Source organism: Sapajus apella, unplaced genomic scaffold, assembly GCF_009761245.1.
Source record: "Sapajus apella isolate SASKATOON/1434 unplaced genomic scaffold, GSC_monkey_1.0 scaffold51, whole genome shotgun sequence".
Taxonomy (NCBI): domain Eukaryota; kingdom Metazoa; phylum Chordata; class Mammalia; order Primates; family Cebidae; genus Sapajus; species Sapajus apella.
In genome coordinates, this window is record NW_022436991.1 from 7,755,628 (window position 1) to 7,779,920 (window position 24,293).

The 24,293-nt window shown below is 41.2% G+C and overlaps 1 protein-coding gene across 4 annotated transcripts in view; it reads left to right on the forward strand.

The window, feature by feature from the left end:
• Window positions 1-24,293, forward strand: part of REXO5 (RNA exonuclease 5) — a 52,447-nt gene that overhangs the window by 1,039 nt on the left and 27,115 nt on the right. For 3 of the 4 annotated variants that reach the window (XM_032242861.1, XM_032242862.1, XM_032242863.1), the window contains 4 exons: window positions 7,103-7,215; window positions 8,652-8,778; window positions 10,006-10,102; window positions 15,026-15,169. In XM_032242861.1, coding sequence (XP_032098752.1) covers window positions 7,103-7,215; window positions 8,652-8,778; window positions 10,006-10,102; window positions 15,026-15,169 — 481 coding nt within the window. The remainder of the gene's footprint in view (window positions 1-7,102; window positions 7,216-8,651; window positions 8,779-10,005; window positions 10,103-15,025; window positions 15,170-24,293) is intronic. The other variant, XM_032242864.1, reaches the window with a different exon arrangement.

Consider the following 24,293-nt stretch of genomic DNA (forward strand, 5'->3'; position numbering starts at 1 on the left):
ATCCCAGGAACTTGAGAGGCCAAGGCAGGAGGGTCACTTGAACCCAGGAGTTCAAGGCTGCGGTGAGGTGTGATCATACCACCGCAGTCCAGCCTGAGTCCAGCAGAGCAGAGACCTTGTCTCAGACACAAAAAAGCCTGATGCATGACCGAAGGGATGAATGAGTATACTTAGTTCTCAATAAATGGTATGGATGATAGGGATAATCAGCCTTCTTACTCCCCTACTGCAGCAGTCCCCAACCTTTAGCACCAGGAACCAGTTTCTCCCTCGCCCAACTGCCGTTGGGGGCCCCGGATTTGGGCTGGCTCTCTGCCCTGGCCTCTCGGAACCTGCTCCCTGATCTTTAAACTGGGAATGAGTGTAATACCGGTATTAATGTGGGAATGAGTTTGTAATACCGGTAATCTTCCTGACACAAGGCTACCTTTGGATAGTGAGTCGGCTGGGCGAGGTGGCTCATGCCTGTAATCCCAGGCTTTGGGAGACTGAGGCGGGCGGATCGACTGAGGTCAGGAGTTCCAGACCAGCCTGGCCAGCGTAGCGAAACCCCATCTCTACTAAAAACACACACTCAAAACTAGCCTGGCGTGGTGGCGGGCGCCTGTAATCCCAGCTACTTGGGAGTCTGAGGGAGGAGAATCCCTTGAACCCGAGAGGCGAAGGTTGCAGTGAGCCGAGACTGCACCACTGCACTCCAGCCTGGGTAACAAGAACGAAATTTCTGTCTAAAAGCAACAACGACAAAAAACCTGGGATAGTGGGCCGGGCGCGATGGCTCACTCCTATAATCCCAGCAGTTTGGGAGGCCAAGGCGGGAGTATCATTTGAAGCCAGAAATTCTAGACCAGCCTGGGCAACATAGCGAGACCTCATCTCTTTAAAAACAAAAAACAAAAAAACTGGCATAGTGCCAGGCGCATAATAGGAATCTTTGTCCAACAAATATTTATTGCTGTCTTCTGAGTGCCAGGAGTTGTTCTATGTTCTAGCTATCCTGGGGCACAAAAACACGATTCCTTGCCATCGAGCAGTTTACATTCCAGTAGGGAAGGCGTCCCCAACCCCCTGTGCACAGACTGGTACTTGCCTGTCTGGAGTCCCTAACCCACTGTCCACAAACTGGTCTGTTAGGAACTGGACTGCAGAGCAGCAGAAGGTGAGTGGTGAGCGATCCAGCATTACCGCCTGAGCTTTGACTTCATCATTAGATTCTCATAAGAACGCGAACCCTATTGTGAGCCCTATTGTGAACTGTGCATGAGAGGGTCCTAGGTTGTGTCCTCCTCATGAGACTCTAATGATAAATGTAATGCACTCGAATCATCCTGAAACCATCCCCCAACCCCTTCTCCCATTTGGTGGAAAAATTGTCTAACATGAAACTGGTCCCTGGTGCTAAAGGTTGGGGACTGCTGCAGTAGGGGAGTAAGAAGGCTGATTATCCCTATCATCCATACCATTTATTGAGAACTAAGTATACTCATTCATCCCTTCGGTCATTCATCAGGCTTTTTTGTGTTTGAGACAAGGTCTCTGCTCTGCTGGGCACAGGCTGGACTGCAGTGGTATGATCATAGCTCACCGCAGCCTTGAACTCCTGGATTCAAGTGATCCTCCTGGCTTGGCCTCTCAAGTTCCTGGGATTACAAGCACACACTACTATGCCTTGCTATTTTTTTACTTAAAAAAATTTTTCTGTAGATAGGGGCTCTCAAACTGTCTCTGCCTCTTACAGGTATGAGCACTGCACCCAGCCATTCATTGGTTTTTATTGTCTATCATGTGCTGGGGACTGACCTAGGTGCTTGGGGTACATCAGTGAATAAAGTTCACTGCCCACTAGGTCTTATATTCTAGTGGGCAGAGACAGATGATAAAAGTAAGTTATATAATTAGAGAGGGTCGTTAGGGATATGATTTTTTTTTTTTTTTTTAAACGGAGTCTCCCTCTGTCACCCAGGCTGAACTTGGCTCACTGCAGCCTCCACCTCCCAGGCTCAAGCGATTCTCTACCTCAGCTTCCCAAGTACCTGGGATTATAGGCACACACCATCTCACCTGGCTAATTTTTATATTTTTAGTAGAGACAAGGTTTCACCATGTTGTCCAGGCTGGTCTCAAACTTCTGACTTCAGGTGATCTACCCGCCTCGGCCTCCCAAAGTGCTGGGATTACAGGCGTAAGCCACCGTGCCTGGCGATTTTTTTTTTTTAAGACAAGGACTCACCTGTCACTTGCGCTGGAGTGCAATGGTGCGATTTCTGCTCACTGCAACCTCCCTGGTTCAAGCAATCCTCCCACCTTGGTTCCACCAATTAGATGGGACTACAGATGTGTGCCACTGCGCCAGCTAATTTTTCTTTTTTCTTTTTTTTTTTCTTTTTTTTTTTGTAGAGATGGGGTTTTGCCATGTTGCCGAGGCTGGTCTGGAACTCCTGGACTTAAGCAATCTGTCCACCTTGGCCTCCCAAAGTTCTGGGATTACAGGCATGAGCTATTGTACCTGGCTCTTTTTTTTTTTTTTTTTTTAAAGAGAGGGTCTCCAACTCCTGGCATCAAGCAGTTCACCTGCCTCAGCCTCCCATAGGGCTGGGATTACAGGTGTGAGCCACCACACTGAGCCAAAAATTTTTTTTATTAAAATGGGATTTGAGTTTTTTTGCCTATCAGATTTACAAAACAATGTTTCATGTTTATGTGGTAAGAAATGTAAATGTAATAAAAGTGACAATCACATCTTTTGTTATGTTGAAACAATCTCAAACTTACAGAAAAGTTGTAAGAACAGTATCAAAACCTCCCCTCGGCCAACTTTGGAAGTAGTTGCTGATGCAATGGTCTTATTTCCACCTACCCTTCAGATATTTTATTATATATTTTTTATAAAACTACATAATCACGAGGCGACCATCAAAATCAGGAAATTAACATGGATATATTACAACCCTCCATTCCTCAGATCCCATCCACATTTTCTCTATTTGTTTGAATAATCCTTTTAAGCAATGGGATCCAGTCTAGAATTGCATCAAATTAATTGTCGTGTCTCCTTCAAACAGTCCCTCAGTCTTCCCTTGACATTCATGACTTTACTGCTTTTGAAGAATGTTGGGCCAATTATTTTGTTGAATGTTCCTTAAATTAGATTTGTCTGTTTCTTCATTGATTAGATTCAAGTTATATACATCTTTATCAGGACTATCACAGGAGTGATACTGTGCTCCCTTGCAGATTGTGTATAATTTGATTTGTCCCATTATTGATGATATTAACCTTGATAACTCTATTAAGGTAGTTTCTACTAAACTTCTCTAAAGTTTTTTCTCTTTGTAACTTTCATTCTTATTTATTTATTTATTTTTTTAAGACAGGATCTTGCTCTATTGCCCAGGCTAGGCTGGAACTCCTGGGCTCAAGCAGTCCTCTCATCTCAGCATCGGTGTAGCTGAGATTATAGACCCAAGCCACTGCTCCCAGCTGTCTTTGTAATGTGCTTCCTCAAACACTTTGGGCTTATGCTTTATGTTTTTATCAGTATGAACTCAGTGATACCTACTTTATTCAGTGTATTATTATCTTTTACTGGATTGTGATGTTTTAAATATCCAAGATTTTGTCATTAAGCTAGCTTCTGTGGCGTTTAGACACAACAACATCATTCTTTGAGCATTTCATTACTTTCTGGCACAAACAGATATTCCAGGCTCATTTGTGCTTTCCCTGCCCCAAAGCTGGAATCAGTCATTTCTCTTAGGGTACCTGTTTTTTTTTAGTGGAAAATGATATTTAGGTTTGGGTGCTATGGCAATGTCAATACAGATGCTTCTCGACTTAAAATAACGTTATGTCCGGTTAACAATAAACCCATCGTAAATTGAAAATTTTGTAAGTTGAAAGTGTGTACACACATACACATTTACATTTAAATATTTTTCTGTATTTTATTAATGTGAACTCACATTAAATATCTCCACTTTAATCCAAATCTAGTACCACAGGGTTCATTCTTGTTTTCTCCTTTTTTTTTTTTTTGAGACAAAGTATCTCCCTGTCACCCAGGCTGGAGTGCAGTGGCACAGTCTCTGCTTATTGCAACCGCTGCCTCCCAGGCTCAAGCGATTCTCCTGCCTCAGCTTACTGAGTAGCTGGGATTACAGGCACCTACCACCATGCTCGACTAATTTTTGTATTTTTAGTAGAGATGGCATTTCACCATATTGGCTGGTCTCAAATTCCTGACCTCAGTGATCTACCCACCTCACTTCCCAAAGTGTTGTAGATCATACGCATGAGCCACCGCACAAGCCCATTTTCATATTTGTAACTTCCTTCACTAACGATGAGAAACCTGACCCCAAACATCTTCAGTGTATTTGATCAATCCCTTATGACCCCCACAACCCTTATACCCTCTTGTTTCTGCTTTAGTCTCTGTCACCATGCACTGGCTCCATCACCTTGTCAGGTCATCTTCCTTTGTAAGCACCCTTATCCTATGACAGGTGACTGCCACCATCCCTCTCGTGTGGATATCCTCATCCTGCTCAGGCTTTGCATCCTGTTCAGGCTTTGAATCCTGCAACAGGCCACTACTGTCCCTCAGCATTGATGCTCTCCTTACCCTAAACATTTTCTGACGTCTGATGTCAGGTCTCACTGACCTCCCTCCCTTCCTTCTTGTATGGGTGACCTCTGCATGCTGCTGAAGCTTTGACACCCCACACCAGGGCATACTCCTGCATGAATGTCCTGGGCTTCTGCTCCTAGTCCTGAACTGTCTCCTCTGCAGGTCACCTTCCTCACCCAACTCAAGCTCTTGACATCACGTGCCTGGTAACCATGGTTACTCACCGCCATATAGACTTCATTTTGCTCAGTCTCATGCTTACTAATCTCTTGTTTTTATTTGGCAAAAACAAACTGGCATAGTCTTTCAGGAGTTAGCAATGTTTATGAAAATGTAAAATATACATGTTCATTTGGACCAGGAATTGATCCTAAGAAAGTGATTAGATAGATGTACAAAGGTGTCTGTACAAGGATGTTCATCATAATATTGTTTGTAATTTAAAAAACAAAACAGTGTTATCAATAGGGATTTTTTTCAGATATAAATTTTCAGATAAATTTAGAAAATTGACTATTCAAGTATTAAAATTGATGTTTTTTTTTTTTAACTGACATGGAAAGATATTCACAGATTAAGTTTGGGAGTAGGGAGTTGGTTTCAAAAAGGAGTGATAAAATCCCTTGGGGGTTGTGTAGTTTAGAGATAAAGCTGCATTCCAGTCCTGATTCTGTCATTTGTGTTTCTCCAATTTATCTGTAAAATGGGAACAATAGTAGTATACACTGAAAAAGTTGTGAGAATTAAATGATATAATGCATGTAAAGTGATCAGAACTGTGTCTGGCTAATGTAAGAGTTTCACATTAACTTAAGGCCATGGGAGGAAATTAGCAATAATAACATCTGATATTTATTAAGTATTTATGTCAGGCACTAGCCTCAGTACATTGTACTTGAACTATTTCATTGGTCCTCCCAATTATTTAATGAGATAAAATTATAATTACTCTCTAGATGAAGAAACTGAGTCCTAGAAATGCTATGGCACTGGTCCAAGATGAGAGAGCTTGATATGTGAACTCAGGTAGTGTGACTCTAGGGCTTGAGCTTCTAACTGCTATACTCTGCTGCCTCCCAGACCAAAATGAAAGTGGTAGTTACCTCTGACTTGTACTTTTATTTTAATTGTCTGTGAGATGACTTTTATTTTCATTTCTCTATTGTGTATCATTTATTGTGCACTTCTGTATTATTGAGTCTTTTATAACAAACATGAATTACTTTGATAAACAATAATAGGCTGGGCATGGTGGCTTACGCCTGTAATCCCAGCACTTTGGGATGCCAAGGAGAGCAGATGGCTTGAGCTCAGGAGCTTGAGATCAGCCTGGGCAACATGGTGAAAACCCATGTCTACCAAAAATACAAAAATTAGCCAGGGATGGTGGCACGCATCTGTGGTCCCAGCTACTCAGGACATTGAGGCAGGAGGATCATTTGAGACTGGGAGGCAGAGGTTTTAGTGAGCCAGGATAGCGCCACTGCACTCCAGCCTGGGTGACAGAGAGACTCTGTCTCAGAAAAGAAACAAAGAAAAAGTGTAAGTTCAAAGCCATTTTAAGGAGGTTGGGAACTTCGCTGAACTCCTGTTGCCCAGGGATAAGTTCTTTTTTTTTTTTTTGAGACGGAGTTTCACTCTTGTTACCCAGGCTGGAGTGCAATGGCGTGATCTCGGTTCACCACAACCTCCGCCTCCTGGGTTCAGGCAATTCTCCTGCCTCAACCTCCTGAGTAGCTGGGATTACAGGCACGTGCCACCATGCCCAGCTAATGTTTTGTATTTTTAGTAGAGACGGGGTTTCACCATGTTGACCAGGATGGTCTCGATCTCTTGACCTCGTGATCCACCCGCCTCGGCCTCCCAAAGAGATAAGTTCTTATTCATTATCTTAGGCCACATTCATCTGTGATCTGGCTCCTGCTTTCCCTTTCCTCATATCTCCATTACTATGCAACATGCAATCTTGGCTCCTACCAAACCAAACTACATGTTTCAATGCAATGTTTCCTCCAACCTGGCAGACTCATTATTTTCAAGGCTTAGCCTCAGTATTTTCATCTCAGTAGCCATCCCCAAACTCTCTAATCCCTAAGCCAGTTAAACTTCTAGTTCTCATACCTTTGTAATAGCACTGACCCACACTGTGTTGGAATTAGCTATCGCTTTTTCCCCCTAATAGAATGGACTCTGAGTGCATGAATTATGTTTTATTTATCCTACTATTCCTAGCAGGTAACCAAGTATCTATAATTAGGTTTTGTGTCAATGATAGTTAAATACTTTATTAATAATTTCCTACCTACCATAAATTGTTATTTTAGACCATCATTTCCAATTAATTAGAACCTCCGTATGTTTGAATATACCTGTATGTTAAAGTAATCAGAAGCTAGAATAATTTAATAACTTGCTTTTTTGATATTCTTGATAACCAATAGTGGTTTGCTATGCCCTGATTTATCTTTGCAGAAAGCCCACTTATCTACCATTTTATTTACTGACAACTGTGAAGTAACCCATGACCAGCTGTGTGAATTGCTGAAGTATGCAGTTCTGGGCAAATCCAATGTTCCAAAACCCAGGTATGAGATGAACTTAAATTGTGGGTATTGACCAGAGGTTTCTTTTTCTTTTTTTTTTCTTCCAAGCCTCCCTTATTCAAACCAGTGGTTTCAAACTAGCTTACCAACATTATGTTTTTTGCTATGCAGCATGTCCTGAATTACTTTATGATGGCTGCCAAGTGTTAATTCTGGAAATTCCTGTATACAAATCCACATTTTCTTCTTCCAAAAACTCAAAGATGGCAGCTATCCCTATATTCCCATATGGGAACAAGTTGTCAAAGCTGATTGGTAGTCTCCCTCTTTAGATGGGACATGTATACTCCAATGTCCCACCTGCCTGCTTCCCTTATTTACAGTATCTGTCTGTCTGCTACAGGTATTTTAGTTTGCTTCCCCTGATGCAGACTCAGTTGAAATATATGTGAAGAATTCCAGTTAATCTTTTTTCTTTCTTTTACAAATAAGGACCAAGAGAGCCCCGGCATAGTAACTCACACCTATAATCCCAGCACTTTGGGAGACCAAAGTGGGAGGATTGCTTGAGTCCAAGAATTTGAGACCAGCCTGGGCAGCATAGTAAGACCCAGTCACTACAAAAAAAAAAGAATCTCACTATTCTGATATTAAGTGTCTTATGAAAAATGTTTTTGCGTACGTACAAATAATACATCTTTCTGAGGGAGATTGTTATGAATTGGCTAGATACTTGGAAAACTATCTTCTCCATCAGCAATTATTGCCATCAGTCTATCAGTTTGTCTAAAACTGAATTTTTTTTTTTTTTTGAGATGGAGTCACCCAGGCTGGAGTGCAGGGGCATGATCTCCACCCACTGCAACCTCCACCTGCCAGGTTCAAGTGATTTTCCTGCCTCAGCCTCCAAAATAGCTGGAATTACAGGTGCGCGCCACCATGCCCAGCTAATTTTTTGTATTTTTTTTTAGTAGAGACGGGGTTTTGCCATGTTGCCCAGGCTGGTCTTGAACTCCTGATCTCAAGTGATCTGCCTGCCTTGGTCTCCTGAAGTGCTGGGATTACAGGCATGAGCCACCATGCCCAGCCAGAACTGAATTTCTTAAAGCCAGCTATTTGATTACCTGGTTTAGTAAGGGCTGCAGGGTAGGTTGGGATCGTAGGGGTGACTTTGTAAAGTGAGCTTAGTTCTGATTCAAAACAAATCTTAATCAATTGGACAATGAATTTAAATGCATTGCATTTTGCTTGGTATTTTACTTGATTTGAATGCAACAAATATTTATCTCAAGGGATCTTTATTTGAATTCTGTGCAATAATGGCTCTCTTCTAGTTCCAGGCAGACAGTGAATGATGATAAATTCTATTAACTCTCACTCACTGCCTTCCCTGCTCCGTCTCCCCCATTTCCCCTCTATATGCCTGTAGTTGACTTAAGGGCATTTCTCTTAACTGTGTTGGTTTGATTTCTCGGCAGCTGGTGCCAGCTTTTTCATCAAAATCATCTGAACAACGTAGTGGTTTTTGTTCTGCAGGGAATGAGTCAGCTACACTTTTACAGGTTCTATTTGGAATTTGGATGTCTTCGAAAAGCATTCAGACATGTAAGTTAAGAAAACTTTGTACTAGGGGCTGAGTCTGGTTCTCCTATTCCGAGACTAATACATGTGTCAGGGACCATGCTCCTTGGCAACCTAACTGAACAAACAGCAGAGGATATAGAAAGCAAAAGGACCTTAGTCAGAAGCCTCAGGTAAATTTGTCTCTGATTTTCCGTGGTAATCTAGGCAAACACTTATTCCCAGGTTATAATCTGTAGCTCCTAGGTTGATATTGTTCTATTTTATTTGGGCTATGGTATTTTCAGAAATTATAAAATATATATACAATCTGTGTTTTCTACTTCTCTTAAGGAAATCACAAGATTGGGCACCCTTAAACAGTTTATGGAGCTGAATAGCAGCTGTCATCTTTAAAAAGAGGCATCTGCTCTCCATTTTTCCATAGCCGCCTCCATTTCCCAGTGATCCATTTCATCCATTTATTCCTGAAGGCATTGGAGTTGTGAGCTTTAATTTAACCTTCCTGGGTCACCATTTTCTTTTTTGCTTTCATTATTGAGCACTTCCTGTGTGTCAGGATCTCTTTTAACCATGGACCACATGCTACACATAGCATCTTTAATTATCACAATAGTCTCATAAAATACTTTTTAACTTTCATTTTGTACATGAGAAACTGAGTAACTTGCCCAAGTTACAGCTACTAAGTGGTAGGGCTGAAATTTAAGTCAGCGTGAACCTGAAGCTAAAGCTCTCAAACTTTTGGCCTTCTGGTACCATCTATTCTGATGGCATGGCATGCTGTTCAATTAAATAATAGATTTGAAAGAACTTTGAAAATATAAAGGGACTTCTCTTGTCTAAATTGTACATTTCTGTAAAGTTCATCCTTTCTACAATATATAATAACAGGGATCGGTTAGTGTGGTGTGACTTCATTACTTAGTCACTTTTCTATTAAGGAAACAGTTCTCGTTTTAAAATGCTAACAGTTAGGCCGGGCGTGGTGGCTCACACCTGTAATGCAAGCACTTTGGAGGCCAAGGCGGGCGGATCACCTGATGTCGGGAGTTCAAGACCAGCCTGACCAACATGGTGAAACCCCATCTTTATTAAAAATAATAATAATAAAAAAATAAATAAAATAAAATGCTAACAATTGCTGTCTAGAACTTTTCACAGCCCTGAGCTGACAATAAAAGTCCAAATCTTTCACAGTATTTTAACTGTTTTCAAGCATTTTTTTTTAACCTGTTAATATATTTTCAGAAATTCCGCTTGCCTCCACCATCATCTGATTTTCTAGCTGATATTGTTGGGCTACAAATGAAACAAACAGCTGGAGATTTGCCCAAGACGATGGAAGGTATGGCTGTGATGCTAATTTGATGATTCGCTCACTCTAAAAGAGGTGGATATGATTGTAAGTAGATTTAGCACAAAAAAGCTCAGTTCTTAAGCACAGAAACAATTTTTGTTTGTTTGCTTTTTTGTGACAGGATCTCACCCTTGTCACCCAGGCTTGAGTGCAGTGGCATGATCCCACAACTCGCTGCAACCTTGACCTCCCAGTCTCAAGCAGCACTCCCACTTAAGCCTCCTGAGTAGCTGGGGAACTACAGGCACATGCCACATTCCCAGCTAATTTTTTTAGAAAAACGGGGCTCCAGCCTGGGCACTGTGGCTCATGGCTGTAATCCCAGCACTTTGGGAAGCCAAAGCGGATAGATCACTTGAGGTCAGGCGTTCAAGAGAAACGGGGCTCTACTGTGTTGCCCAGGCTGGTCTCAAACTCCTGAGCTCAAGTGATCTTCCTGCCTTGGCTTCCCAAAGTGCTGGGATCACAGGCATGAGCCACCATACCTGGGCCGCAAAAAAAATTTTTTTAAGGAAACATGGGCAGGTACCAGGGAGGTTAGATAGCAGAAACTACAGCCAGGGTTCATGCCTCAAACCATCTGGTTAAATTAGATAGCTAAGGACACCTGGGTATCGCTGATGTTGGACTCTTATGAATTACTGTGAATAATTTCTAAATTGTCACTGGATCTTTGTACCCACCAATGTACAGGTGGGAAGGAAGATCTTACTTTTGACTAATGTTATGGATACCTGCTGATACTACTGACAGTGAAGAATAGGCAGGAAGTTTAGTTACTAGTCAGCTGAAAGATTCGTGTTAGCAGTGTTTTTCAAACTGTGGGTTGTGTCCTATCAGCAAGTTATAGCTAACTTTTTTGGTTTTGCGGGGAGATGAGTGATAGAATAGGACTTATCAAACTTTATTGCATATATTAAGGTTAGGTGTTGTTTAATGATATTCTATTTCGCGTTCAGAAATAATTGAATAATTGCACTTGAGGGAACATGAAAAAGTAGTGAGGAGGAACTTGATTTCTTCTCATCTCCTCTAGAAATGTGCTTGTATTATCCTCTGTCCTAATCCCCACTTCTAATTTTCTATCTTTCTATTGTTCTTCTCATGGATGCACATTGTTGATCTGCAGTTGCATTTGATTTTATCTGCATTGTATTTTAAACATCTGTGAGTAAGTCACAGAGTAATCATGAGATTCTAGGCTCAAGTGAAAGCATCATGTTGTGAAAGAAAAGATACAATCAGGAAAAAGAAATTTAACGTGTTTGAAGAGTACAGTTTGCTGAGCATGCTGAGAAGAATAGGAGGAGGTAGTGATGAGAGACAAAGCTAACAAGACAGATTAAAGCCATATCCCGCAGGCTTTGTTTTTATTTTATTTTTTATATTATATACCAGTGACACAGAGACAATCTGCAGGCTTTGAACGCCATGCCAAAAGAATTTGGATTTTATTCTGTAGGCCTTGAGGAGCCAGAGGGGTTGTGGCAACTTCTCTATTCTCTTAAGTATTTCACTTCATCCTCCCATGCTAAATACCGGAGCCTCAAGGCATAGTTCCTCGCACTCTGATCTTCGTTAATCAGTCTTTCCTTTGGAGTATTTATCTGATTTTTGCCAAGTTTACCTATTAGTTTTCTTTGAATGACTCCTGTATCTTTATCTCTAGGTCCGATGCCCCAGATTTCAGGCCTGCATTCTCAACTGCCTGCTGAATATTCCAATTGCTACTTGGGTATTCCACTGTCCTCAGTCATAACATAGCTAAAAGCATTTTTCTCATCAAATAATGGGTTCTTCAAATTCCTTCTTGGTGTCATTTTTCTCTAAGATCTAAGACACCAGTGTTGAATTTTACAATTTTCTTTTGGCTCCCTATCCCCAGTCTGTCTGCATGCTTCATTCCCTTTGCTCCTATAAATCTCTACTCAGATGTCAATTTAACAGAGACCTTCCTAGGTCATCCTATAAAAAATATATGACAGTAACCCATTTCCTGCTCCAGCATTTCCTATCCTTTTCTCCTCCTTTACTTTTCTTCAAAGCCCTTATCTGATATATTACATATTTATTTGTTTATTATCCATATGTCCAACTAGAAGTTAAGTTTCGTGAGGAATTTTATTGGTTTTGTGCATTGAGGAATTCCTAGTGGCCAAAGCAATGCCAGGTATATAATAAAGTTATAGATAAATATTTAAATATTTTGCTGGCTGAATTGAATTATTTTTTTCACCACGTTCTACCAGTTTTTTGTGTATGTTTCATATATCCCTTTTCCTCCATCCGTTCCACTATCTTAATTCAAATGCTGGTAATTTTTTTTTTTCCTTTGAGACAGAGTCTTGCTCTGTCACCCAGGCTGGAGTGCAGTGGCATGATCTTGGCTCACTGCAACCTCTCCCTCCTGGGTTCTAGCGATATTTGTGCCTTAGCCTCCCAAGTGTCTGGGACTACAGGCATGCACAGCCACACCCAGCTAATATTTGGGTTTTTAGTAGAGACTAGGTTTCACCATGTTGGCCAGGCTAGTCTTAAACTCCTGGCCTCAAGTGATTCACCCACCTCGGCCTCCCAAAGTGCTGAGATTACAGGTGTGAGCCACTGCACTTGGCCTTTTTACTTCCACACTTATTTTAAGTTCCGGGGTATATGTGTAGGATGTGTAGGTTTGTTAAATAGGTAAATGTATGCTGTGGTGGCTTACTGCATGGATCAATCCATCACCTAGCTATAAAGCCCAGTCTCCATTAACTATTATTCCTGATACTCTCCCTTCCCCAACCGCTCCAAAAAGCCCAAAGGTGCGTTTACCCCCCATGTGTCCATGTGTTTTCATCATTCAGCTCCCACATAAGTGAGAATGTGCAGTATTTGGTTTTCTGTTTCTGCGTTAGTTTGCTGAGAATAATGGCTTCCAGTTCCATCCATGTCCCTGTAAAGGACATGACCTTTTTGTGGCTGTGTAGTATTCCGTGGCGTATAGGCATCACATTTTCTTTATTTGATTTGCTCTATCATTGATGAGCTTATGGGTTGATTTCATATCTTTTCCACCTGCATGTATCTTTATAATACAATGATTTATATTCTTTTGGAATATACCCAGTAATGGGATTGGTGGGTCAAATTGTATTCCTGTTTCTAGCAGATTCTCATAATTTTTTGGTTAGAATTACTGTAAAACCCTTTCTAGCCTCTTTCTACTTCATTTTCTTTCTTTCTTTAAAAGAAAAAATTAGAGGCAGGATTTCCCCCTGTTGCCCAGGCTGAAGTGCAGTGGCACAATCTAAGCTCACTGTAGTCTCAAATATTCAAGTGATCCTCCTGCCTCAGCCTCCTGAGTAGCTAAGACTTGCGATCATGTACCACCATGCTTGTGTATATATATATATATATATATATATAAATTTTTTTTTTTTGGTAGAGACTGGGTCTTGCTTTGTCACCTAGAGTGGTCTCAAACTCCTAGATTCAAGCAATCCTCTTGCCTTGGCTTCCCAAAGTACTGGGATTACAGGCATGCCAAGCACCCAGCCTCTACTCCATTTTTTTACAGATCTTTGAGGTTGATGTTTCTTAAAACACTGCTTTAATTATGTCACTTCCATTCTCAGGAGCTTTTTGTGGCTCCCCATTATGTATTAAATGATGGATAAAAGTTAATTATCCTCCTTTTTTAACCTTGTTTCCTATACTTGTCTCTTGCACAGACCTTTCTTTCATCATCACTGGTCTACTGCCAAACCAAGTTTACTCTGTATGTTTCTGTCTTACCTGGAATGCCCTCTTCTTCTTCTTATGATACTTTGGTTCTTTTCCTTACAAGGACCAGCTACTCACTTACGCCATCTTGAGCAAGTATTGTTTGAAGAAGGATGTATGTGGATAGAAAGCCAGCAGGAACTTGTGCCCCTAGCAAAGAAAGTTTCTTCATCCCTTTCATGACATCTACTTATCTGTGTATTTTCTTTTCTCCTCTGATTAGTCAGTTTTCTCTCTCTCTCTCTCTCTGTATATATATATATATATATATATATATTTTTTTTTTTTTTTTTTTTTTTTTTTTTTTGAGATAGGGTCTTGCTCTGTTGCCCAGACTGAAGTGCAGTGGCTCAATCTTGGCTCAGTGCAACCTCTGCCTCCTGGGTTCAAGCAATTCTTGTGCCTCAGCCTCCCGAATAGCTGGGATTACAGGTGCATGCCACCATGCCCAGCTAATTTTTGTATTTTTAGTAGAGATGGGGTTTCGCCATGTTGGCCAGGCTGGTCTCAAACTCCTGCCCTCAAGTGCTGGAATTACAGGTGTGAGCCACTGTACCTAGCCCAGTTGTTTATGTTTTCTAGTGAAAATTCTCAAAGCTGGCAGTCTGATCAGCTTAACTTCTTACAATTTTCCCTTTTGAGAGCATGTCTTGATAAGGAATATCAAGTCATTGTTCAATCTATAGATGATCTCTCTTGAGCCAGGTCGTACTCTTAATCCAATCAGTAATGGTCCCTGGTTAAAGAAGAAGCTTTAGCTGCTTAAATAGGTGGCTGGGGGTGGAGTATATTTAGCTAGAATGAACCATAGGGAATGACAGGCACTATAAAGAACAGATTGAGTATACCAACTATCTGAATTCTGTCTTTTTTTAAGACTCAGCTAATCTTTTCCTTTCTTGTTCTCTGACCACTCCAGTGTGAACTATATTCTTCCTCCTTTCTCTTTATTGCTTTAGCTCATTTGGGACTTCATTTTCTCTGTATTCTTATCATTGGAATAGATTGCAAGCTCCTAAATGGTTGGGGCTGGTTTTTATACATCTTTTGATCTTCCCTGTGCTTAGGCTATACAACCTTAGGAAACATATCTTCTAGGGTTCTTAAAGACACATTCTAATATACATTCAATTGTTTTTCTTTCAGGGTCTTTACCTTCTCCCAATTCAAAAGCTGCCATCAACCTTCAGAATGACCCCATCATTCAGAAGTTTGGCTCTAAGAAAGTGAGCTTGACTAGATGCCTTCTGACAAAGGAAGAAATGAGAACCTTTCACTTTCCATTACAAGGTTGGCTTAGACTTAATCTGATATTGCTAACAATGTAAGAATATCTAACAGCTTTTAAATACTACTGTTAGAGATTCATTTTTCTGGCTGTTTTCTGAGTGGCTTCTTCTTATTTCATCTTCTATTAATGAGGAAATATCATAAGCACAGTGTATCCCAAAATGTGTGATGTATACCGTGATTGGTAAAGTGATGATTTTAGGTATTACATGAATGGGACATTAAATAGCATTGAAATAATATTTAGTAGGCCAGGCGTGGTGTCTCACGCCTATAATCCCAGCACTTTGGGAGGCCAAGGTGGGTGGATCACAAGGTCAAGAGATCAAGACCATCCTGGTCAACCTGGTGAAACCCTGTCTCTACTAAAAATACAAAAATTAACGGGGCGTGGTGGCGCGTGCCTATACTCCCAGCTACTCAGAGGCTGAGGCAGGAGAATTGCTTGAACCCAGGAGGCAGAGGTTGCGGTGAGCCGAGATCCCGCCATTGCACTCCAGCCTGGTTAACAAGAGCGAAACTCCATCTAAAAAAAAAAAAAATAATAATAATAATAATAATATTTAGTGAGAAAGTTATTCCCTTTCCTTTTCATTCAGTTTTCTTTCTTCTTAATATATTAAAAACAGTATGTCTTTAACATTTTAACACTTTTCCAATACTTCTAATTCTGTTCCCACGCTGCCACCATATTTCTTTAACAAATAGAGCAAGTGTAGGCTCGGAGCTTTGGTCAATTATATAGTAAGAATTTAATTAAAGTACTTTGATTTCATTTTATTTTCTTTGTTACCTCCTAATCATAGCAATGATAATTAAATTTCCTTTTTTTATACTGAGATATAATTTAACATAATACACAATTCACCTGCTTGAAGTTACAATTAAGTATTTTTTACTGTGTTCACAGAGTTGCACAGCCATCACCACAATTTTAGAACACTTCCATCACCCCAAAAGAAACCCTGTATTATAATTTCCCTCCACTACCTGAGCTTTGACAACCATTGATATATTTTCTTTTTTTTTTTGAGACTGAGTCTCACTCTGTTGCCAGGCTGGAGTACAGTGGCACAATCTCAGCTCACTGCAACTTATGCCTCCCAGGTTCAAGCGATTCTGCTGCCTTAGCCTCCTGAGTAGCTGGGATTACAGGTGCACAGCACCATACCCAGCTAATTTTTGTATTTTTACTTGAGACAGCGTTTCACCATGTTGGCCAGGATGGTCTCGATCTCTTGACCTTGTGATCCACCCACCTCGGCCCCCCAAAGTGCTAGGATTACAGGCGTGAGCCACTGCGCCCAGCCTCATTAATCTATTTTCTATATATAGATATACCCATTCTGGATATTTCCTGTAAGTGGATATGTAATATGTGGTCTTTGTGACTAGCTTCTTTAACTTAGCATAATGTTCTCAAAGTTCTTCCATGTTATAGTATATATCAATACTACATTTATTTTCACGCTTAATGATACTGAATTGGATTGACTGTTGGAAGTTTGGGTTATTTCCGCTTTTTAGTTATGAATAATGCTGCTATGAACATTTGGTACAAGTTTTTTGTGTGAACATTTGGTACAAGTTTTTTGTGTGCTTTCATTTCTGTTGGGCATATACCTAGGAGTATAATTGCTGGGTCATGTGATAACTCTTGTGTTTAACCTTTTGAGGAACCATCAGGCTGCAAAAGCAGCTATACCATTTTACATTCCTACCAACAACATATGAGGTTTCCGGCTTCAACACATTCTTGCTAACACTTGTTATTATCATGTTTGAATATATCCATCATAGTGGGTTTGAAGTGCTATTTCAGTGTGATTTTGATTTGCATGTTTCTGTTGGCTGATGATTTTGAGCAACTTCATGTGCTTATTAGTCATTTGTATAACTTTAGAGAAATGTCTATTCAGATCCTTTGTCCATTTTTAAATTGGGCTGTATTTTATCATGAAGTTATTGGAGTTCTTATATTCTGGATACATAAATTTTTTTATTTTTTATTTTTTTAAGTTGATGTAGGCATGTTTTATAGGTGTGAAACACCATGCTAGTTGCCTTTTTGTACATTAAATGATTTATTCCTTATGACAGTCCTATGATATATGAACTAACTTTTTTTTTCCCCATTTATTTATTTTATTGCATTTTAGGTTTTGGGGTACATGTGAAGAACATGCAAAATTGTTGCATAGGTACACACGTGGCAGTGTGATTTGCTGCCTTCCTCCCCATCACCTACATCTGGCATTTCTCCCCTTGCTATCTCTCCCCAGCTCCCCACCCCCCACCGTCCCTCCCCTATTTCCCCCCAACTGACCCCAGTGTGTAGTGCTCCCCTCCCTGTGTCCATGTGTTCTCATTGTTCAACACCCGCCTATGAGTGAGAACATGCAGTGTTTGATCTTCTGCTCTTGTGTCAGTTTGCTGAGAATGATGGTTTCCAGGTTCATCCACGTCCCTAGAAAGGACCCAAACTCATCGTTTTTGATGGCTGCATAATATTCCGTGGTGTATATGTGCCACATTTTCCCTATCCAGTCTATCGTCGATGGGCATTTGGGTTGGTTCCAGGTCTTTGCTATTGTAAACAGTGCTGCAATGAACATTCGTGTGCACGTGTCCTCATAGTAGAATGATTTGTAATCCTTTGGATATATACCCAGTAATGGGATTGCCGGGTCAAACGGAATTTCTATTTCTAGGTCCTTGAGGAATCGCCACACTGTCTTCCACAATGGTTGAACTAATTTACACTCCCACCAACAGTGTAAAAACTTCCTATTTCTCCACATCCTCTCCAGCATCTGTTGTCTCCAGATTTTTTAATGATCGTCATTCTAACTGGCGTGAGATGGTATCTCAAGGTTGTTTTGATTTGCATTTCTCTGATGACCAGTGATGATGAGCATTTTTTCATATGTTTGTTGGCCTCATGTATATCTTCTTTTGTAAAGTGTCTGTTCATATCCTTTGCCCACTTTTGAATGGGCTTGTTAGTTTTTCTCTTGTAAATCTGTTTTAGTTCTTTGTAAATTCTGGATATCAGCCCTTTGTCAGATGGGTAAACTGCAAAAATTTTTTCCCATTCTGTTGGTTGCCGATTCACTCTAATGATTGTTTCTTTTGCTGTGCAGAAGCTGTGGGTTTGATTAGGTCCCATTTGTCTATTTTGGCTTTTGTTGTCAATGCTTTTGGTGTTTTGGTCATGAAGTCCTTGCCTACACCTATGTCCTGAATGGTTTTGCCTAGATTTTCTTCTAGGGTTTTTATGGTGTTAGGTCTTATGTTTAAGTCTTTAATCCATCCGGAGTTAATTTTAGTGTAAGGTGTCAGGAAGGGATCCGGTTTCTGCTTTCTGCACATGGCTAGCCAGCTTTCCCAGCGCCATTTATTGAACAGGGAATCCTTTCCCCATTGCTTGTTTTTGTCTGGTTTGTCAAAGATCAGATGGTTGTAGATACATTGTGTTGCCTTCGAGACCTCTGTTCTGTTCCATTGGTCTATATCTCTGTTTTGGTACCAGTACCATGCTGTTTTGATTACTGTAGCCTTGTAGTATAGTTTGAAGTCCGGTAGTGTGATGCCTCCCACTTTATTCTTTTTGCTTAGAATTGACTTGGCTATGTGGGCTCTCTTTTGGTTCCATATGAAGTTTAAGGTGGTTTTTTCCAGTTCTGCAAAGAAGGTCATTGGTAGCTTGATGGGGATAGCATTGAATCTGTAAATTACTTTGGGCAGTATGGCCATTTTCACGATATTGATTCTTCCTAACCATGAACATGGAATGTTTCTCCATCTGTTTGTGTCCTCTCTTATTTCGTTGAGCAGTGACTTGTAGTTCTCCTTGAAGAGGTTCTTTACGTTCCTTGTTAGTTGTATTCCTAGGTATTTTATTCTCTTTGTGGCAATTGTGAATGGAAGTTTGTTCTTGATTTGGCTCTCTTTAAGTCTGTTGTTGGTGTATAGGAATGCATGTGATTTTTGCACATTGATTTTGTATCCTGAGACTTTGCTGAACTTGCTTATCAGTTTCAGGAGGTTTGGGGCTGAGAAGATGGGGTCTTCTAGATATGCAATCATGTCATCTGCAAATAGAGACAATTTGACTCCTTTCCTATTTGAATGCCCTTTATTTCTTTTTCTTGCCTGATTGCTCTGGCTAGAACTTCTAATACTATATTGAATAGCAGTGGTGATAGAGGGCATCCTTGTCTGGTGCCACATTTCAAGGGAATGCTTCCAGTTTTTGCCCATTCAGTATGATATTGGCTGTTGGTTTGTCATAAATCGCTTTTATTATTTTGAGATACGTTCCCTCAATACCTAGCTTATTGAGGGTTTTTAGCATAAAGGGCTGTTGAATTTTGTCAAAGGCCTTCTCTGCATCAATTGAGATAATCATGTGGTTTTTGTCTTTGGTTCTGTTTATGTGGTGAATTACGTTTATAGACTTGCGTATGTTGAACCAGCCTTGCATCCCCGGGATGAAGCCTACTTGATCATGGTGGATAAGCTTTTTGATGTGCTGTTGGAAGCAGCTTGTCAGTATTTTATTGAAGATTTTTGCATCCATGTTCATCATGGATATTGGCCTGAAGTTTTCTTTTCTTGTTGAGTCTCTGCCGGGTTTTGGAATCAGGATGATGGTGGTCTCATAAAATGATTTGGGAAGAATTCCCTCTTTTGTATTGTTTGGAATAGTTTCAGAAGGAATGGTACCAGCTCCTCTTTGTATATCTGGTAGAATTCAGCTGTGAACCCAACTGGTCCTGGGCTTTTTTTGGGTGGTAAGCTCTTAATTGCTGCCTCAACTTCAGACCTTGTTACGGGTCTGTTCAGGGTTTCGGCTTCTTCCTGGTTTAGGCTTGGGAGGAGGCAAGTGTCCAGGAATTTATCCATTTCTTCCAGGTTTATTAGTTTGTGTGCATAGAGCTGTTTGTAATAATCTCTGATGATGGTTTGAATTTCTGTGGAATCTGTGGTGATATCCCCTTTATTGTTTTTTATGGCATCAATTTGGTTATTCTCTCTTTTCTTTTTTATTAATCTGGCTAGTGGTCTGTCTATTTTGTTGATCTTTTCAAAAAACCTGCTCCTGGATTTATTGATTTTTTGAAGGGTTTTTTGTGTCTCTATCTCCTTCAGTTCTGCTCTGGTCTTAGCTATTTGTTGTCTTCTGCTAGACTTTGAGTTTTTTTGATCTTGCTCCTCTAGCTCTTTCAGTTTTGACGATAGGGTGTCAATTTTTGATCTCTCCTTGCTTCTCATGTGGGCACTTATTGCTATATATTTTCCTCTAGAGACTGCTTTAAATGTGTCCCAGAGATTCTGGTATGTTGTGTCTTCATTCTCGTTGGTTTCGAAGAACATCTTTATTTCTGTCTTCATTTCATTGTTTATCCAATCAACATTCAAGAGCAAGTTGTTCAGTTTCCATGAAGCTGTGCAGTTCTGGGTTAGTTTTTGAATTCTGAGTTCTAACTTGATTGCACTGTGGTCTGAGAGACTGTTTGTTACGATTTCCGTTCTTTTGCATTTGCTGAGGAGTGATTTACTCTCAATTATGTGGTCAATTTTAGAGTAGGTGTGATTTGGTGCTGAGAAGAATGTATATTCTGTGGCTTTGGGGTGGAGAGTTCTGTAAATGTCTATTAGGTTTGCTTGGTCCAGGTCTGAGTTCAAGTCCTGGATATCCTTGTTAATTTTCTGTCTGGTTGATCTGTCTAATGTTGACAATGGTGTGTTAAAGTCTCCCACTATTATTGTGTGGGAGTCTAAGTCTCTTTGTAAGTCATTAAGAACTTGCCTTATGTATATGGGTGCTCCTGTATTGGGTGCATATATATTTAGGATCGTTAGCTCTTCTTGTTGCATTGATCCTTTTACCATTATGTAATGTCCCTCTTTGTCTCTTATGATCTTTGTTGCTTTAAAGTCTAATTTATCAGAGATGAGAATTGCAACTCCTGCTTTTTTTTGCTCTCCATTTGCTTGGTAAATCTTCCTCCATCCCTTTATTTTGAGCCTTTGTGTATCCTTGCATGTGAAATGGGTTTCCTGGATACAGCACACCGATGGGTTTTGTCTTTTTATCCAATTTGCCAGTCTGTGTCTTTTGATTGGGGCATTTATTCCATTTACATTTAGGGTTAATATTGTTATGTGTGAATTTGATACTGCCATTTTGGTGCTAGCTGGGTGTTTTGCCCTTTAGTTGAGCTGGTACTTGTTGTTCCTTTATATGTGTAGAGCCTCTTTCAGGAGCTCTTGTAGAGCTGGCCTGGTGGTGATGAAATCTCTGAGTACTTGCATGTTCCCAAAGGATTTTATTTTTCCTTCACTTATGAAGCTTAGTTTGGCTGGATAGGAGATTCTGGGTTGAAAGTTCTTTTCTTTAAGGATGTTGAATATTGGCCCCCACTCTCTTCTGGCTTGTAGGGTTTCTGCTGAGAGATCTGCTGTGAGTCTGATGGGCTTCCCTTTGTGGGTAACCCGACCTTTCTCTCTGGCTGCCCTTAGTATTTTCTCCGTCATTTCAACCCTGGTGAATCTGACGATTATGTACCTTGGGGTTGCTCTTCTTGACGAATATCTTTGTGGTGTTCTCTGTATTTCCTGGACTTGAATGTTTGCCTGCCTTGCTAGGTTGGGGAAGTTTTCCTGGATAATATCCTGAAGAGTATTTTCCAGCTTGGATTCATTCTCTTCGTGGCATTCAGGTACGCCTATCAAACGTAGATTAGTTCTTTTCACATAGTCCCACATTTCTTGGAGACTTTGTTCATTCCTTTTTACCCTTTTTTCTCCAGTCTTGCCTTGCCGTTTTATTTCATTGAGTTGATCTTCGACCTCTGATATCCTTTCTTCTGCTTGGTCAATTCGGCTGTTGATACTTGTGCATGCTTCACGAAGTTCTCGTGTTGCGTTTTTCAGCTCCATCAATTCACTTATATTCCTTTCTATTTTGTCCTTTCTCGTTAGCATTTCGTCAAATCTTTTTTCAAGGTTCTTAGTTTCTTTGCATTTGGTTAGAACATGTTCTTTAAGTTCACAGAAGTTTCTTACTACCCACCTTCTGAAGTCTGATTCTGTCATTTCATCACACTCGTTCTCCCTCCAACCTTGTTCCCTTGCTGGTAAGGAGTTGTGATCCCTTGTAGGAGGAGAGGTGTTCTGGTTTCGGGTGTTTTCATCCTTTTTGTGCTGGTTTCTTCCCATCTTTAAGGATTTATCCACCTGTCGACTTTGTAGTTGCTGGCTTTCAGATTGGGTCTCAAATCTTTCAGATTGACGTTCTGTTTGTTGATGATGAGGTTATTTCTGTTTCTTGGTTTTCCTTCTGACAGCCTGGCCCCTCTGCTGTAGGTCTGCTGAGGTTCACTCCAGGCCCTGCTTGCCTGGGGTTCACCTGCAGCAGCTGCTGAACAGTAAGGGTTGTTACCAGTTTTCTTCTTCTGCTATCTTTGTCCCAGAAGGATACCCGCCTAGTGTCAATCTGATCTCTCTTTTATGATGTGTCTCTTTGGATATATAGGGGTCAGGGAGCTGCTTGAGGAGACGGTCTCTTCTTTATAGGAGCTCAAATGGTGAGCTGTCAGCTCTGTTGTTGTTCATTCAGAGCTGCTGGGCAGGTACGTTTAGGTCTGCTGCAGCAGAACTCATAAACTGCTTTTTGTTCCCAGGTGCTCTGTCCCAAGGATTTAGGGCTTTATTTATGAGTTTCCGTTATGCTGCCACCTTCTTTTTTTTTTTTTTTCCTTCAGACCTGCCCTGCCCAGCAAGGAGGCAGCCTAGTCACTGTCGGCCTATAGAGGCTTTGCTGAGCTGCTGTGGGCTCCGTCCTGCTGCCGAGTGAACTTCCCTGCAGTCCTGTTTATATGGGTGTAGTTAGAACTGCTTTGGCGATGGTGGCCTGCCTCTGTTGAGGCGGAGTCTCTCTGCTGTGGCGGGTTGCCTTGGCAACGGCGGGCTGCCTCAGCAATGCCGGGTTGCCTTGGCAACGGCGGGCTGCCTCGGTAATGGCGGACGCCCCTCCCCCACAGAGCTGGACCGTCCCGGGTTCAGCTGCGCTTGCTGTGAAAGTCTCAATCCAGCGTTTCTGGTTGCTCTTCTTTTGTGGGGGTGGGACCAGCTGAGCCTGATCGCCTAGCTCCTTGCTTCAGAGCCTTTTTTAAGTTGGTGTTCCAGTCGCCTGTTGAAGAGGTGCCGGGGTCTGTTTGTTTTCCCCTGCGACCACTCACTGTGCTGGCTTAAACAGCGGCACTGAGGTTTGTGGCGCCTTTTTTTTTTTTTTTTTTTTTTTTTTTGCCCTGGAATCTACTGTCCTGGCTCTCTGCTCAGTCCCCTTTTTAAACAGACGAATGGGCGACTTCCCATGTCTCCAATCGCCAGCCAAAAGGGCACCCAGACCGGTGTATTTTCTACGGAGAACCGCTGCTCCGGGGCGCCGACAAAGCAGCCGCGCCGGGCAAAGCAGTGGCGCCGGCCGGCAAAGCAGTGGCGCCGGCCAGCACAGCCGCGCTGGCGACCGTGGAGCTCCTCTGCCTGGGAATTTCCTAGTCTATGGGCAATAAAAATGCAGCGTCCACTCACCCTCTGCGCTTTCACTGGGAGCTGCAATCCTGAGCTGTTCCTAAATGGCCATCCATGAACTAACTTTTAACTCCATTTTATAGATGGCTCTTTTCTCTATTCTAACATAAAATTTATACCCACGTTTTTCTTGAGGTTGCACTACTGTCACATGAGCGCATAGTAAGGGCAGTACTGCTAACACCTATAAAACACCACTAATAACATAGATAAGGTAGGCAGCAAGTATATTGTCTCTGAGACTTGGGACTGCCTTTCTTCTCTGGAATGGACCATATTTTGATTCTTTTAATTGCCATTAGTTGGAAGTTTCACAGTTCTAGGAATCAGAAACTGGTCAAAGGTTTGCACAGCCCCCTTTGTTCCTTGTCAAACAAGTTGTAGATGTTAACTTTACAGCTTCAGCCTCTGCCTGAAGGTGGAATCTTCAACAATTCAGATACTTTTGGGTCTCTGAGCTAAAGATGCATGGTTATTGACTCAGGGTACACAAATAGAGGGATTACCTTAAGCCTGTAGCTGA